At 35.7% G+C, this 18,951-nt stretch overlaps 1 protein-coding gene across 1 annotated transcript; it reads right to left on the bottom strand.

The window, feature by feature from the left end:
* Positions 1-208: 208 nt before the first annotated feature.
* ptpreb (protein tyrosine phosphatase receptor type Eb) lies at positions 209-17,461 on the bottom strand. Its single transcript, XM_067455204.1, has 21 exons — positions 17,334-17,461; positions 12,915-13,113; positions 10,645-10,716; positions 10,262-10,358; positions 7,944-8,017; positions 7,627-7,760; positions 7,429-7,519; positions 7,190-7,266; positions 6,992-7,028; positions 6,479-6,576; positions 6,199-6,318; positions 5,860-6,023; positions 4,759-4,894; positions 4,522-4,671; positions 4,313-4,406; positions 4,069-4,145; positions 3,541-3,675; positions 3,285-3,410; positions 3,014-3,165; positions 1,435-1,570; positions 209-1,235 (listed from the first exon to the last, which is right to left on the bottom strand). Exons 3-21 carry the CDS (start codon positions 10,712-10,714, stop codon positions 1,161-1,163), a joined length of 2,043 nt encoding a protein of 680 aa, XP_067311305.1. The 5' UTR covers positions 10,715-10,716; positions 12,915-13,113; positions 17,334-17,461; the 3' UTR covers positions 209-1,160.
* Positions 17,462-18,951: the final 1,490 nt, after the last annotated feature.

Raw genomic sequence — 18,951 nt, 5'->3', positions numbered from 1 at the left:
AGTAATTTTTATGTACACTACAAATGCTATAGTGTGCATATAAACGCATTATCGAATGCAAATATCTATTACAAATCTCGAATGCACTGCAAAAGTAGAATGCAACTATTAGCACTTAGATTGCCTTTTTATAGAAAAAAATTAATCCATACATATAGTAATAATAATAATAATAGACATGCATTATGCATTCACACAAGGACAAGTATTGACTGAAACATTTTATTGCAGAAAATGGAGTTGTTCAGGATTAAGGCATATGTCTTTCCTCATTTTCTTCATACTTTGTCACCCTGTAGCAAGAACACCGCATTGACGGTACAGATTAGCTTTTCTACTCGAACGGTTCAGAAAAGCAGGAAGCTATGAAAAGAAACTATTCCTTTGTTGTTTCACAGGTTTCACTAAACCCTTTATGACATGTATTCGTTTTACAGCCAAATGCCATCATTGATTTATTATTTCCTTTGATTTTTATGCTTTAATCCACATCTGTATCTCTGTCACAGCTTTAGCCTCGTTACTGTTTGATTGGCTTGAAAAGTCCTAGTAATAAACAGCATTGTTGTCACAGAAACTTTTAAGCCTTTCATTAAGGGGTTGGACATCTCAGTAAGGTTATGAAGGTGACATTAAAGGTAAAGAGAATGTGTATGGTACAAGTGACTTATCAGGGCTGATGCAAATCAGATTCTGGCCAAGAATTGCCATACAATTCAAATTTGGAAGTATCCTAATTACTAGTACACACAAATAACCATGCAGATTTTTATCTGGGAAGCAAGCTGGAGGATAAATAGAAGGAACAAATACTGAGAATGGAATGCTTTACACTTCAGTTGTGAACAGTTTTCCTTTTTAAATAAAAATAATTCTTTTTTCTAGTAAATGAGATGTTAAAGTATGTGAAATAAATATAATGGTCATATTAAAAGAAAAACAAAGCTTTCTCCATAAGGAATAGGCTATTGCATAAACATAATCAAAACTTAATGCAAAAGTCATGGTTAAGCCACTGGAGTCTGGTCATATCCAAAATATTACCTTAACTGCATATAAATAGCAAGAATAAGACATGTCAAGTGCATGGAGTGTCGCTAAGCCACAGTAATATTTTCTTCAGTTTAAATATAATATAAATGTGTGTTAGTAAGCTGCACTCATTTGAAATTAGCATAGTCAGAGTAGATGTCAACAAAATCTTGCACAACTCTGTAGCAGAAGTCGTATTGTTCCTGAGAAGACAAATTAAAAATGCATTATATCATATATTCACACAGTGATGTAAAAGTTTTATTATAATACTATTAAATTATTAAATTTTATTATAATACTATTTCCCATATTGTAATATAATAGTGAAGCCATCAGATATATCATTTCCATACTGTAATATATTAGTGAAGCCATGAGATCTATATAAATCATTCTTACCACAGTTTGGACCATATGTGGTCTCTGAGTGCGTAAACTCTTCACGGTCTGAAATACATCCAGTAACCCCTCGGCTTTGACCCGCTCTAAGATGTTACTGAGGGCAATGAAGGTTCCGGTCCGACCGGCACCAGCACTGATGTCATGAAGAAAAATACATACTTTTATGACAGGTTATACACATGCACATACTTGTGTAACAGTTTTTATAAACAAATCTTCTTTTGAACACACAAAATACGGTGTGTGTGTGTTCATGTTTTTCTTTGCACACAGATTGCTAAATTGAGGTCCCCATGAGGAAACAAGCTTATAAATCATATAGAATGAGTTTTTTTGAAAATGTAAAAATGCAGAAAGTTTTGTGTGATGGGTATGGTTAGTGTACGGAGAGAGAATATACAGTTTGTACAGTATAAAAACCATTATGTTGTAACGACCGAGACAAATCAGACACAATTATTTATTCATTATATTTAATGAATAATCCATCAAACTCATTCTCCCAACGAAGATTTGTGAACCATCCCCAGTAAATACTGGGCCTCTTGTTACAGGACACATGGAGACTGATACGGTTTATGACCAGAAGGAATTTGCAGACAGTTGTGACTCTCACTTAATTATTTTTGAAAAGGACAAATAAACCATCTTAAACCCATATAGCCTACATATAACCACTTGAGAAATATATAAACATATATCAATTCCATTTCATGATTTTTCTTTTATAGGGTTTGGTCTCTCTATTAATTCAATCTTGGTTTGATTTCTGTTTCAGAATTGCATACTATCAACTAAATCATGTGTATCGCATGTTTGGTCTTTACGAACTCCAAATGTTGTCCCCCATTTGTTAATTTACATTACATTTTGCTAACTCTGTGCCACATTACTATTATAAGAATCTGTAAGAACTTCGTAAAAGTTCGTAAAACTTTCCTCCGAAAGACTAAGTACAATAGGCTCGCTGACCCCTAGGAGGAGAGGCTGCTCAGATCTAGTTCTTCTCTCTTGCACCTACAACCAACACACAGCATCTGCTGGCTCCCACCTGGCCAGGCTGGCAGGCCTACACACGCATCAAAATGTGCAGCTTCCTTGACCATGATAGAGTTGAGATAACCACGCAAGTTCATCATATCTTCTTCTCTCAACACGAAAGGAATCGATTGCAACTGCAACACCATCGGATCTAAATATAAAGACTTTCTCCTGATTTTGTGTTTATGTGCTTTTGTTAGACTAGTCCTGTTGGTGATTTAAAATATCCTTCATTAACAATTAATTAATAATCAACAATGACTGTTCACAGGATGAACTACAACGTCTATTGAGAGGCCCCACAAAGATAGTGAACCAGGTATGTGTGTGTGCGCGCGCACGCGCGTGTTTGTGTGTGTGTGTGTGTGTGTGTGTGTACTTGTTTATATTACACTCTGGGGACCAAATGTCCCCACAATGTAATAAAAACCTGAGATCACCTACAATGTAAATTGATTTATAAACATACTAAATTAAGTTTTGTGTGTTTTTTGTGTAAGTATGTAAGTGAGGGAGAGATGGAGAGTGTGTGTACCTGCAATGCACCACTATAGGGTTGTTTCCAGATTGCTGTTGTTGTTTTTGCACTGCAGCAATAATGTCAATCATTCCCTTTCCGTCTGATGGGATTCCAATCTCAGGCCAACCATGGAAGTGGAAATGTCTGACTAGACGTGTCTGCTTCTCCTGCAAACAGCCCAATTTAGCCTCAGTGTTGTCAACACATTTAGCACAATAAAGGAAGCTTTTAAGTGAAGCGTATGATGGACCATAAAATGGTCAAATTCACTACACGTTTAACTCACTGATGCATATGACAGCAGCATGTCTCGAATGCTGAAAGTCTCACAAAGTGTGTCTCTCTTCAGCTCCAGTACATACTCTCCAAATGAAACACTGCCCTCTGCTGGCCAGTAACGTACACACTTCTCCTGGGGTGGGAGTTGTTTGAAAGGAAGTGAATGCACGAATGCTTCAGACATGGAAGTGTAACTGCATCATTTGTTTATTTTGATTAATACATAAATATAAAAGAGATAAATATAAACCATTAAACCACACCTGTTCTCTCTCTTTCAGCTCAGTCAGCATGACAATAGAGTGGCACTTCCTTTCCCATACCATGCGCCAGAAGTCCTGCACAGTGTGAGCTAAAGGTGCCTGAGTTGCTATAAAGTAATCCTTTTGCCTATAACCCTGCAATGGTAAAGCATAGTGTTATGGGTATATTTGCCAATGTTTAAATCTAATGATCTTAAATATATTTGTTAAAATGCATATACAAAACAAGAACTGAGCAAATAGCATTTTTTTCCAAGCGATTATTAGTTTGCTTGATGACGTGTTCTTCTTCTTCTTCTTCTTCTTCTTCTTCTTATTATTATTATTATTATTATTATTATAAATACAATTATTGTTATTATTAAGTATTTTTCAATAGCGTACTTGTGCCTGTATCTGTGCAGAATTATTTTAGTATGAATTATTTTACCTTAAAAAGTCTTTTAATAGATGCACACTAATTTTGCAGTGTATATTAGGCTTGTAGTGCACATCATGCATTATTATATTTTAATAATATATACTTACATCTATGAATGATGCATTAATGTAGTCTGTGAATTCTTGCCCTCTTTTCATTGATAATATTACTCTGTTGAAGTCATCTGATAAAAAAAAGCAGGCTAATGATTACAAAGAAAGAAAGAAAGAAAGAAAGAAAGAAAGAAAGAAAGAAAGAAAGAAAGAAAGAAAGAAAGAAAGAAAGAAAGAAAGAAAGAAAGAAAGAAAGAAAGAAAGAGTTAAAAGGATAGATCTGTATATATTTTCTCACATGGGATGATCTGTAGTACTCTGTTCTTTCTCATGTTAGCAGGCAGATTTCCGGTTCTCATGTTCTCCTTCATTATGCGGACATTAGTCAGTTTCTGAGGAGATTCCAAACAAAATGACTTGTTATAAACTAATCATTTTTGTCAATGTTCATAATACTTTGAGATCTTTCCATACTTATGCTTAGCAAACCCTTGATGTGGTTCTTACTCTGAATTCTTCCTCCAGACCCACTCGGTCCATGTGTGTGTGCGTGTTGTGGAGTTTGTGGAGGTGGCCCTCCAAAGAAGCGATGTCTAACTCGGTGTCACCATACAGGTAATGCTCCAAAATTGCCTGGTAAATGAACGAATACTGCATCTGTGGAGAGAGAGAGGAATATCAGTGGAAAATAACTGCTGAAATGATGAGTCAAACACAGCAGAGGGACTGCGGAAAGTGCTTTACGTCTGTTTGAATGAGCTGACAGCGCTGCTTTCTTATCCTGGACACAAAGCCGAACACGTCCACCCTCCCTTCAGCGTGCATCATATCCATCATCGCGTCAATCACAATGAACGTCCCAGTCCTGCCAACCCCAGCACTACACAGAGAGAAAATTAGAATGTAAAGTAGGCCATGAAATGAGGGATAATGTGGTAATGTAGTCAAAACTGCAGGGTCTTTCCATTTGTATTAATATGGGCTAGATAATTGTCTCAGTTCAATTAAATATGGGATCAATTTTATACTAACATTCATAATGCTGTGAATATAGCAGATTTTTGCTGTACAGCCTTTTACAGTTTGTCATTCCACTGCAAAAAGGGCCTTTTCACACTTTAATACCTAGGATGACTTGAGGGTGAGTAAATCATGGGGTAATTTATATGACATCAAAGTACCGCGAGATTAGAGAGCCATGCCATCATTTACTCACCATCAAGTTGTTGCCTGTATGAATTTCTTTCTTCTGTTGAACACTAAAAAATATATAAGAATATAGGTAATCAAACAGTTGATGGGCCTCATTGACTTCCATAGTATTTTGTGTGTGGGGGGGGGGATACTATGGAAGTCATCAACTGTTTGGTTACAGACATTCTTCAAAATATCATCTTTTGTGTTCAGCAGAAAAAGCACTTCATTCAGGTTTAGAACAACTTGAGGGTGAGCAAATGATGACAGCATTTTTATTTTTGGGTGAACTATTCCTCAAGTACACTGTCTTGTATATTTGTATTTTTATCAGATTTTCAAATATTTTTTGCTTCAAATCAAACTGTGTAATGTTTGTAGCTGGTTGGTTTTGTTCATGGTTTATTAAGACTTTTTAAAATCCCTATTGGAAAAATATTCCGGAACCAATGGCTCTGATAAAGTGGGGGCTCTGTTGCACTCTGTAGATGTGACTGATTGTAGTTTGTAACACATTTCTATTATACATTCATTTATTTTATTAAGTCTGTAGATACGTATATATATATATATATATATATATATATATATATATATATATATATATATATATATATATATATATATATATATAATAGCCCACAGTCTTACCTACAGTGCACTATGATTGGTCCAGCATGGGCAGGGTTGACACTCTTGACTTTCTTGAGGAACTTCAGCATGCCAATAGGGGAGAGGGGTACACCAAAATCAGGCCAGCTGGTGAAATGCAGCTGAGTGACCAACCTTGGAGGTCTGCAGCCATCTGCAGCATGCTGCAAAATCACACCAGCTTGCATTCAAATAACTTACCAACAGCACAGTCAAATAGCAAATAGTCAGTTGTAGTCTTCTGGGCTATTAAATGGCAGGCATGTCAAGAGATACAAGTAATATGCAGAGCATTTGAACAATGATGCTATAGTGTTTCTGAGAAAAATAGCCACTCACGTGTTGTACACAGAATTTTCTGACTGTGTAGTCCACCAACACAGTGACATCTTCCATTGCCACCCTCACACAGCCGTAGATCCAGCAGCCCTGCTCAGGCCAGTACTGATAGCATTTTTCCTGCATTTCACACATACAAGTCACAGATGATATATGATGTGATATGATAATATGACTTTTAGTTTATACATTTAGTATATATATACATAAGCACCTTCTGTGATACTATTTACATGTTAAACATAAAGTCAATGAGTTTGTGATATATTTTATCTCTTACCTCTTTTCTCTCTCTTGTGTTGGTTAACATGACTATAGTGGCAGATTTCTGCTCCCAAACCATTCTCCAGAAATCTCCCACCGTCTCTGGTTTTGGGCCTAAATATATTACAATTCAAAAGGGAGATGAAGCAAAGGTCAGTAAAAGGGAGAGGAATTACATTCAGGGCCAGTTTTACTAAACAGGACAAATTAGCATGAAAGCACAATCCCATAAAAACACAGATGGGAGTCAAAAGTTCTGCGCGTGATCTACTGATGCAGACGCAGCCGGATCATTTCCATAATGACCAATGCAATCTACCAAGAGCAGCACAAATTAGTGTCTGGTTTAAGACTTCCGGTTGCGGTTTTTCAGCACTAATTTATATCTAAGGGTCTTTAGTTAACTGTTTTTTTTTTTTTTTTTTTGCGCTAGCACAAGCTGTTAGTAAATATGGCCCTAAATTGATTAAATTACCTGGTAATTTTTGGGGTAATTACAACTGGGAAGAGAGAAAAAAACTTTGCATACCTTGAGCTGCAATAAATTTGTTTTTTTCTCTGTAGCCCTATAGGAAAGATTCAAAACAAATAAAAGTCTACATCTATATCAAGATATATTGTAATATAGGCCTAATAATAATATTTTGTATACTAAAATTAGATCACACGTTCCAGAATTCAAATTAGACTTACAATATTATTTCAGAAGCACTGAGAAAATACTCACATCTATATAAGAAGCATTTATGTAATCTGAGCCCATATATCCATCTATATGTGAAAGCAGCACTCTTGAGTGGTCATCTGTGAAGGAAGTATACAGATCCCAAGAGTTACTATTGTACTGTGTTATAAATTATATTATACTATCTTATATTATACTATACTAAACTTGACACACAAAAGACACAAAACAAGCTCTTCCAAAGGTTTTGGAAAGTTTGCAAGTGTGTGAGGAACACTTACAGGGTAGAATATTTGGATATCTGTTCTTTTCTCTGTTCTCCTCTCTGCTTGCCTCTTCAAAGGTGCCACAGCCAAAGCCACAAGGCAAAGACTGTAAAAGAGAAGCAGCGGAAGAAACAAACAATACGTGAGTATAAGAAAACAATATTGAGCTTGCATGTGGAGAATGATAAAGTTTGTGTGTGCCTAAGATCTTACATTAAATTCCTCTCTGAACAGTTTGCCATCATCTGCCATGCGTAGGCGAAACTCTTCCTCCAGGGAGTCCAGCGGCATGGGGAAATAACGCTTTGATGGAGAGGGTGATCGGGGAAGGAGCACTACCGTTTGTTCTGACAGAGAGAGAAGACGAAAAATATACAGGGTGAAACAGAGCCATTTTCTTACTGTTCCTGTTTTACATGTCTCAAAGCAGTTAGTTTTTAGTTCTAAAAATTTTGTTCTAAAAATATAGGCTTAATACAAAAAATGGCAACCAGCAAAAAAAATAAAAAATCAGGCAAATCAAAACTTACCTTGATCTTCCAAAAAGCCATTTGGCATCTTCTTGTCAACCGAGGCGACAAGATCCTTCCTTTGCTCTCTAAACCTGAGACATTTTGAAGAAAGACATTTACAGAGAGATAAAACAAAAATGTAAAAATGACTGAAAGTTCACAACACACACCAAAATCTAAAGCTCTTTCTCATGGGAGATTGTTTGTTTCTCTGATTCCTCAGAGCAGCTGAGAGAGAATGACTTGCTGACACACCGTCACAACTGCTTTCACATTTCCCTACGCATGCAGCTGCTGCTGGAGCAAGTCGACGGGGTCATAAACACACACACACACACACACACACACACACACACACACACACACACACACACACACACACACACACACACACACACACTTAAAGGATGAAATGTGTGTTTATTTTACTTTTCTCCTGCGGCTAAAAACACAATGGCCATTTAAGCCATTTGTAGGCTGATTCCCTTAAAAAGTGTGAACACTGCGGCTTTATGGTTCAAAGCATTGCACTGTTTGATCTCAACTGATGATGTGAGTTTGGGGCGGGGCTATCTGTTGGACTAACCAATGGCAGACAAGAGGAGTGTGAGGAAACCTTTCTGAAAACTGGTCATTATTTTCATTCAGAGGGCCAGAAGTATTGTACATAGTTTATTTGAGTATTTTACAGGAAATGTAACAAGACTAATATGTACTGTATATTTATAGACTGGGTAAACCCAGCTTGATCTGCCGGCGATTTGATTTCGCCCCGGCAACTCAGTCTGGAAACCTGTACATTCATTTCTACTAGTTTATTTCTATCACAGATTGGCTTATCCACCCGGCCCGCTATTGGTGGGTTTAACACAGGCCTGCAGTACCCCTCTCAGAAACTGAAGCTTTCGCGCCTCGATCGCCCCCCGGTGACCGGTCCCAGTATAGCCGCCCCTCTGTGTTTTCAAATGGACGCGAGGCAAACTAAACAATAAAATATCACCTCAAATATTTTTTCCCCAAAGTTAGTTTGTCACTGAAGGCAGTTATCATCACGATGATTTCATTTCAAGTGTCGTTTTTAAAATAAGTTTAGTTTTAGTTAGTTATCTGATGCTATATAAACGGGGGGTGTGACATCATGATTGACTGCTGAGACTGACGTCTTCTCTGAGTGAAGTTGTCACTGAGGCACTAACAGACTTTTTCTGGGATTTTTGGGAGCAGATTGGAGCTTTAGCTTTAATTTCTACATTTCCATAACTGTTTATTTCACACCAACATAATTAATTGTTCTGCATCTGTGAGAGTGTGGGCGGGCTTTTGATATCACGACTGTACTTCCTGTTCTACTTCCTGCTCTCTACAGCGCAACTCCGGTCCCAAAATCTCTACTGCGCAGACTTGGTCCCAAGATGTCCGCGCCGTGCAGGCCGCCTGAAAGCTTCAACTATGGCAAGCGGAAACGGATGATGTCGAGTCGTCCATATTTTTTTACGGTCTATGGTTTAACACGATGACAGATAGAGAAGCAAAATAATCTAATAAAATGTTCATAATTGAGGGTATTAAAGTATTTGCACTATATTTGCAAACATGTTTGCGATGTTGGATAAAAAACATGTTATTTATTAAATCATACAATTTAAAATTACTGTTTTTTATGTAATTTTTTATTCCTTTGATTGCAAAGCTAGATTTTCAGCATCATCACTCCAGTCTTCATTGTCACATGATTCTTCAGAAAGCATTCTAATATGATGATTTGCTGCTCAAGAAACATTTATTATATGCTGAAAAGCATGATCCATTTTCTCAAAATTCTTTAATGTTTTCTTCAATGAATTCCTTAAAGTTCAAAAGAATTTTAATAACATTATAAATGTATTTACTGTAACTTTTTAAATTAATGTAATATGTCTTTGGTGAATAAAAGTATTAATTTCAAACAAAAAAAACATTCTTACTGACCCCAAACTTTTAAACAGTAGAGTATGCTATAGGGTCGGTTTGAAGCTATGCAGTGAAGAGATGTAGAGAAGACCTAGAGGAAGTAATCTTTAAGAGTTGTGATTAATATCATATTTAAAAATATTGAGTTGCTCCACCATTAATTGGGAAGGATAAAGAGAAGCCTAGACAAATGAGCACTTTTCAGTAGCAGGAGGTTATGCCATTGCCAACACTGTAGGCCAGACTAGAAAGACTAGAGCTGGGGACAGTAGGGGTCAAGAAAAGAGCAGATCACGCATATACATTTCATTGTATAGCTGATACTGTATAATGTGTTTGTTTGTTTTTTTTTTTAAATATTGGTTTGGGGATCTGTATTTTCTTACCTCAAAATGTAGGCGATGAGGAGAAGAAAGATGAGGAGAAGGAGAGAGGTAACGAGACCCGAGGCTAAGACATGTGGGCCCTGAGGAGATGGAGATTCTGAACAGAGAAAAAGAAAGACAACTGAGTGAGGTAAGATTCTCCATAGACTTTTTAGACACAATCAGATTTGTTTTAAGAAGGAAAAGCCAGAAGAATGGATTGAAACTGGATAAAAAGTGTCAAAAATTTATTTTAATTGGCTAATTTAAATTTAAAATATGAAACTTTCCAATTCCAGGTGTTCCAATTATGTGGGTACAAATTATGTGAGGGGCCTTGGGCCTGTTTATTAATCATTTATATACGTATGTATAAAAACACATTTTGATTGTAGATGATATACCTGTTGTCAGGTTTCCATGAGAGGAACTGTTTGAAATGAGAGCTGCTGAAACTAGAAACAGGACCATCATGGCTACATATAAAGAGAGAAAACAATCAAATATTTGTTTCCCAAAACCAATTCAAAAACTGACAATTGACATCATTTGAAAAGGCATTTTTCACTAAGATTACAAAATGTCATTTAAAAATGTACTGACATAATCCGAATCCGCAAAAAGCTTTAAAAGAGATTCAGTTAACCTATATTGAAACCGTCAATCTTCTCATGCATTCGCTGAGAATCTTCCCTCTACATGAGCAAATCTAAAATTAATTTCAATTAATGGTCCAGAGAGTAACGGCCTCCAGAGATACGACACCATCTACCGCACACATCCAGCGCAATTGAGAAACTTTGAAAGTAGGACAAGACATTTTATCCCAGATATTATCTTTAATATCTAAAAAAAGGTATTGTGTAGAAATGCATCTCACAAATGTTCATTTCTATGTGATCTACGGTTGCAAGAAAAAGTATTTGAACCACTTGCAGAATCTGTAAAAATGTGAATAATTTAAACAAAATAAGAGATATCACATTTTAATTGTTTTATATTTTTCTTCATTTAATTCTTCTCAGAACTGTTTTATTTTTTATTTTATTATTTTGTTAAGGCTGTCTGGGTGGAATAAGCTGAAGGGTGAGGGATCTTGTATATTGCCTAGAAACACAGGAGTTAGCCCTGGAGTTAGGCCAGGAAGATTTATCTGCATGGTTACTGTTTAAACGCACAGTTACCTGACAAATATTTTTAAACAGAAATCCCTTCGGTGTGAGGAAGATCCGTTTAGATCTGCTGTGACGGATAGATCAGTATACAGTAGCCCTGTTGGTTCCAGGAAGATTTGTATTTAGTTACCTGACCAATATAAAAAGTAAAATCACAAACCTGAATCTCCATTTTCTTCCACTCCGAGAGGTTATTTATTTATTTAGTTTTTCTTATGAATATTTTAATTCCATTTTTGTGTAAAGCACTTTGAATTGCCATTGTGTATGAAATGTGCTATATAAATAAACTCACCTTGCCTTTTTGTTTGTCCTGTGTTAAACTGCTCAATTTTCTTCAGAAAAATCCTTCAGGTCTAGTAAGTTCTTCAGTTTTCCAGCATCTTTCTAGCAGTGACTGTGATTTTTAAAATCCATCTTTTCACGCTGACAATTGAGGGACTCAAACACATCTATTAAATTTAAAAAAAAATGTAATTAAGAGCCTGGAGGTGGAAACTTGGAATTTGAAGATAGAGGTAAAACTTTACTTAATTTGTCTGATGGGAAACATATAATAAGTATCTTCTGTTGCTTCCGAAGTGCAGTACTAAATGAAAGAAAAAATGTTTTAACTAAATAACACAAATTTGGACATCTTCATCGTGTTCAAAAGTTAATGCATCATCTTTCCTTCTGGAACATCAGTGAATGTTTGAACCTTTTTTAATAGTTTTTTTAATTGTTTAGTTTTTTAAAACCTGTGAAAAGATGGATCTCAGAATCATAGAGTCACTGCTGGAGAGGGTTCAAATATTCAAAAGATGGTGGAAAACTGAAGAATGTTCAGGACCTGAAGGATTTTTTTGAAGAACATTGGACTGTTTAACTGCTCAGGACAAACAAGGGACTCAAGAACAACCGTCACAAAACAAACAAACAGCTGTGGATCATCCAGGGAACGACACACAGTATTGAAAATCAAAGGTTCATAAACTTTGTGTAATTTTAATAAATTCTGTTTTTTTGTCTTGTGGACTATATGTAAGCGTTTTTATGTGAAATATCTTATTAAGGACAGCACTAAAAAAAAAAACGCATTTTGTATGACCTCTCTTATTTAGTTAAAATTAATCACATGTTCACAGATTCTGTAAGTGGTTCACATACTTTTTCTTGCAACTGTATATACTGATTTGTGAGGTTCAAAAGAAAACACTGAAAATATGATTTGTAAAAATATAAAACCATAATGTGCATGTAAAAAATTGTGTTTTTTAAGATGGTGGGAATAAGACAACTCTGCATTTATATACGTCCAACCTGTGAAAGATCACTTCAGACAGCAAATCTATCACATAACCTGTATGTCTGGTCCCTGTAACATTTTTCAGATATTAATCCTTTCAAAAGCTGCAATAGAAAATCTACCTGCCACCAAACGTCTATGAACAGTCTATATAGAGATTAGAAAAGACAACATGAAGGATTAATGCAGCCTTACACAAAAGTGTACTCACAAATGTGAAATATGTCTCGCACCAAGGCAACGTCTCAGTCCATAGCTTTCAAGAGAAGAGACATTAATTATTATGATACTTTTCCAGAAGGTCTCCAGGAGTCATGATATCTGTGAAGGCACTTCTGTCCTTCAATATTGTATGAGTGCAGGTTTTTTCATTGTCCTTTCTGGGTGGGCCATCCTTAAATAGCCCCTGCCTGCAAAGAACAAGGGATAAGGATACATTAGGAGAGGGAATTGTCTTTAAAAAAGAAATATAATGTGTAGGACATGCAGAGGCAGAGGGAGAGAGAAACAAAAATATCTACTTTAGATCTGTCCTCTAACATTGTGTCAGTTGATTTTGTCCCCCCAAAATCCCTTTGATAAGATCTGCTTCTAATAAAAAACATTGTTTTGTGGTCAAACATTATTCATTTAACTACTAATCCTAGGCTGATGTACTTCTTTCAACCAGGGATGCTGTAATGCAGCATTTAACTTGGTATCTGCAGCAGCTGTAAATAACCATTTCATACATATTCATACCACAGTAACCTCAAGGATGAGAAGGGGACCGCCCATTAGAATTTTAGCAACAACACTGGTCATAATATATTGTCAAACTGGGTCAGTCACTGTTGTTCATCTCAGGACCCTGACCGGGTCACATGAAAGCAAATCAAATCAGGAACGGCATCAATCAAAACCAAGTGACGGTTACTATGGCTCTAACTGCACAAAGAGCAAACATTATTTTTTACATGTACCATTACTGTGACTCATGACAGTGTCTAGCCGTTTATTACATACGTACGTTAAATAGGGAAATTTCAATATCTGGTTAAAGTCAGTTTATCTTATCCATTAAGTACACTACCTTATATATGGATTTTACAAAAGCAAATAAAGTCACATGGTAAATGGTGAGGATTGTACTAAATAGAATATTATCAAACCTTCATTCAAGACATTTTTTTTCTTTTCATTTCCTTCCTCTAAGAGCTAGGCTACTTGTGCTCAGTCAATAGAGGCTTCCACAACTGAGGTAGTCTGGAAGCTGTTGTTAATGTATGAGTCAATGGCCTTCATGACAAATTCTCATGAAAAAAAATCATGCAGACAACACCAAATGAGACGCCAGAAAGACGAAACAACATACTGACACACTACAAGGAACAAGCAGCATCTCAGGCAGTAAAACCTGATCTGACTGTCAATACAAGCTGTGACCTTGAGATGTGCATATTGCTGCACTATGCAGATCTTTCATATGGAAATTGAATGCATATTGTTGGTGCTATTGAGTTAATAAAGAACAATGCGAGAGAGCACCGCTGGTAAATAAAGAAGTATCTGTAACATTAAAACTATTGCCAAGCCCCTGCGACTTCTTTTACATCGTTTTATTTCGTTTTATTTAGTTGAGTCAGACACGCATTTCCTCAATCATTTGCAAAGGTAAACAACACCACACTTTTCTTTTTCTAAGAAACGCAATAAGCTCCTCATCATCCACTAACCAAAACCTTCGAATACAGAACAGGAAGGGATTTTACTGTAGCTTTCAAGTCCAATAGACTTCCTGTGTTAATGTGGGTCCTGGTTTTACAGCCAGGATGTTGACTCATGTTTCTCCCTTTAACTAATTGTTGCTCATAGTCCATTAAGAAGACATTCCAAAACAACATCATACGAAATATCATCATATTCGAATAGTGTTTACATATATTTTGCCACTGCCATTTCGAGGATTATAAACAAATCAGATTATTATAAAGGCTAATGTTTAGGTATGGAGAAGAATGTCTTAGTCTAGTATCTAGTATTTTTGTGCCTTGAATTTGGTCAGTTATGTTTGACAAAACGATTACTGAATAATTTTTTGTAAATTTTTAGATATTTTTAAATTCATATTTTAGAAAACTGAATAGGGGCAATAGTCTGGAAATGCAATTTGTTATTTTTTTCAATACTTATCCAGACCTCGAAATGACTTTTCCAAACTACCCTGTACTTTAGGACCTTTAAGTTGATGTAAATCTAATGTAATGCACTTACTGCCACGGATGGCTTTCTTATGACGGGCAAAATGTGCATGTCCAAAATAATCAGGTAATCGCTGGTCAAAAAAGTCATAACTCCTTTTGAGCTTAACTTAAGTAAAGTGTTAATAATATAATGACACATGCAGTTGTCTGACCATACTGGCCATATTATCGACTTTAACATTGCTGTGTTGAATACAGTGGGGTTTTTTATGTTCCCTGAAAAATAGCATTTTTGATGACGTTTACGCCTGACAGCGATGAAAGGTGAAGCGTTTAATTTGGCACTCCGAGCAAAGGCTATAGATTTTCAGTAGAACGGGAAAATTGTAACCATGTACTCCTTTCAGATACAGGATTCTAAGGGGGTTGATTTCTACCCCTGTACATGCGACCCCCAGAACCCCACCTCCATCCCCCATTAAGCCCATTGATATATATGACGCCCGATGAAGAAAAAAATCACATTGGCCTACTTTTGGCTATATGGTCATTGGGCTACTTTTATTGCAAAAACCTGGCAACCCCGCGCAGGAAGCAGATGGATGGAGGTGGTAGCAGCGTACAGAGATGCTGACCAGCACACAGAAGGCTGACTCCGCAGTATGACTGACCTCTATGGCAGAATGTGACTGCCAGCATTTATTTTTAATTTTGTGAGAAATGCATTTAATGCAAAACAAATGCAAATCCTCATGCATAGTAAAAAGCCTCTTTCACCAGCAATGAGAGCTACTTCTGTTCATTTCTTATGTGCATTGCATTACCATCTTATGACTTATAGTCTATAAATTATCTATCTAAAATTCTCTTAACCTTCACAAATGTGGTTCACCCTAGTAACGGACAACTCCTAAACCGATATAGACAGAAAATCCATTATCTTACTGAATCTCTAGAAGCAAAATAATTCGTAACAACTTCATATTACTCCCATGCAATCGAATGTCCTATAATTAGATTAAATCGATGAGAGACCTGAAACATAATCACTTCAGTGGAAAAGGTCAAAGGAATTTGTTTCTTGTGAAATATCTACAACCTGAGTTTACATTATGGAACCATAACACACATTATTCAGACTTCAAGCCTTTTAAATCTGCCATTTCATTTATAATGACCTCTTGGCCTTGGCAGCTATGAGGGTGTTAAACTCAAAGTGTTTACTAACATCTTAAGCTTTCAGATTAGAGTGCTGTGCATAAGTAATTATGAAATTAATCTTCATTTAAGCGCATGTTGCATTAATCCTGCTGGCTGTGCTCTCGCTCTCTATTAGAAACAAGGTCACATCACACAGATTGTTATACCTATTATTTAACTTTATTGCAAATTTTACATAAACATCTGGATCAAGAATGAAGATGAGCATGCCAATACCAATAGCATCACTTGTCAGCATCACTCTCTCCCTATAGCCTCAGGGCAAAATCTATCAGCCTCTTTTTCCAAACATTGCATCCACACAAACAGGCTCATTGCAATTGCCTTATGCAACGTTTTATGTGCCATTAATATATGCATAGAGGAATAACCCAAATAGAAGTGAGGAAAAAGTCAGTCAGTTGTTTTCATTATTATGATATTAGTGTAAACACAGGATGCTGATCCAATAATGCAATAACACTAGACAGAGCGCTGACATCCTCCCACCCTCTTTAACCATTAAATGGGCATGAACATAAAATTGATTGAATTGAAAATTACACATAGAATTAGTTTACTTTTATTTTTCAGCACATTATGACTACCCTGTTTTAAAATACCGTTTTTTATTTTCATTTTAATTAAGTTTTTATGACAATAACATTAGTAAAGATATTATTAAGATTCAGTCATGTTACTTTTAAATCAAAATGTCTTAAATGGCATATTTTGGTCTCCTGACCTGAGAATTTGCAGAGACCCCCTTTTCAACACTGTATCCTTACAGACACAATGTATGGGTTAATCTCTCTCTGTGTAGCCTATACAACATTTTGAGCATAGGCGTGTGCAACATTTTTGGGCATCATAGGTTGCGGTGTAAATCTTGCTGCATGCAAAATGCTGTCTAGACAGGCAGTTTACTAGGTTTGAAACACAACCCACTGAACCCTGTTCCTTATGAACAAATCTGAAATGACTAAATCAGCGGTAATTGCCTGCCGATTAAACACGCAAAACGTGTTCATAAAACCTCGTGTTTACACGTTATGCGTGTAAACGACAAAATGGGCGATGCGGAGAGAATGAATTATTTTGATATCATCAGCATCACGTACGTGAATGAAACATGCTTCGATAGTCTAACTAATGCATGCTTTACCGTCGAGCGAAGAAAAGCTACACAAATTATAAAAAAAATATATAAAACCATCTGTTTTGCAGCGTAATGAATGCAATATTACCAGTGTGATGTCAAGGTCCTTGTAAAGTCTCGGTAAAATCCAGTGCTGAGTGCAGATGGTTATCAAGGATGCTGTGCAAGAATGGTGTCTGTCTGTGGTCCCTCCTCTACGAGCGCCGGTGCCGTGTGATGATGATGATCATGATGATGATGATGCGCCGCCGGTGCGTAACTCACATTTGTGCTGAGAAAAAAATAAATAGAAACTACCCAGTCTTCTGTATACTGAACAACATTTCAAATAACGTAATTATTATTATTATTATTTTTTATCTTCGTCTGACAACTAAATATTTGGTATAAGTCTAATAGTAGGCCTAATAAAAAACTATTGGTACAGTGTAAAAAATGTAGGTTGTTTTTTGTTGATTTAACTTAAAAAAGTAAGTAACCTGGTTGCCTTAAAATTGTGGGTTTATTGAAATTAAAACTTTGAGTTGATACAATGAAGGACATTTGTTTAATAAATACAAACTCAAAATATTATTGTATCTGAACCACATAAAAAAATGGATAAATCATGAAAATAGCACTATTTGGCATGTTTCACTGCATCATCAGAAATAAAACACACAATTACCCAATATGCTTACAAAATCTTTTAATAATATTTGAATAAAGGTTGTCGAATCTCAAAAAAATTTCATTGTATTAACTTAAAATTTTAATTTCAATGAACTCAAAATTTTAAGGCAACCACGGTTGGCTTAAGGCTATAAATTGAAGATACCCCAATTATTTTCCATTTGCTTTACTGTTTTATCATAGCTTTATCATATTTAGCTTCAGTTTGCATCAGTGTTAACTACACTGTAAAAAATTGTATATTCAAGAAGTTATGACAACATATGTTATTACATTGTCTTAACTCATCAAAATAAGTTAAGCAATGTTAAACTTGTTTTTATTATGTAACTCATTTTTTAAAGTCAGTTTAACATAATTTAAGTTGAAATGACTTAAACATCCAAGTCGATTGTACTGCAAAAGTTCAAAATTAGCTTTTTTTTACAGTGTAGTTACTAAGTATTTAGTTACTGTAATTTAATTACCCCTTGAAAAAGTAAAATAGCCTTTACTCTTATTTGTTATGTAATTGAATTACAGTTACTTCTGATGTAATTGAACAAAATACTGTGTAGAGCAATTGTTTAATAGTGGAAATAACATAAAAATGTAAAGTCTAACTTTAAAATGCATGTCTTATGTATCCTCACGTTTGTTATAGGCCTGCTTTGGTCAGTTAATAGTTTTTGTAGTTTTATATTATTAATTTGAATTAATTAAAAAAGCTGTTACATATCCTTGAATCACTTAAATAGTCGAGGTTGATATGATTTAGAAAGTATAAGTAATAAGTAATTAAATACTTTTTGGAGAGAGTAAATTGTACACTAGGCTAATCTAATTACACCACTGAAGATGTTTTTCTTGCAAGGATTCAGATGAAGCCAGCTAAATATTCCAAATATTGTTATTCTTATCATGTCCACAACCCGTAATAATTACTGTAGTGTGCTCATTGCCTTAAACATTGTTGGCTAACATTGTGATTGGCATCTATACGCCCTGCTGAAAAAACTGCTAAAACCAAGGCTGGTTGGCTGGCTGATCTTAGT

Source organism: Pseudorasbora parva, chromosome 10 (genome assembly GCF_024679245.1).
Source record: "Pseudorasbora parva isolate DD20220531a chromosome 10, ASM2467924v1, whole genome shotgun sequence".
Taxonomy (NCBI): Eukaryota; Metazoa; Chordata; class Actinopteri; order Cypriniformes; family Gobionidae; genus Pseudorasbora; species Pseudorasbora parva.
This window is presented reverse-complemented; position numbering and strand designations above follow the sequence as displayed.

Coding starts and splice junctions, on each gene's coding strand:
- ptpreb (XM_067455204.1), bottom strand. CDS start 10,714: ATGATGGTCCTGTTTCTAGTTTCAGCAGCTCTCATTTCAAACAGTTCC. Junction 4,672..4,758: donor GTCAGCTCATTCAAACAGAC/GTAAAGCACTTT, acceptor CTCTCTCCACAG/ATGCAGTATTCGTTCATTTA. Junction 1,236..1,434: donor CACATATGGTCCAAACTGTG/GTAAGAATGATT, acceptor TTGTCTTCTCAG/GAACAATACGACTTCTGCTA.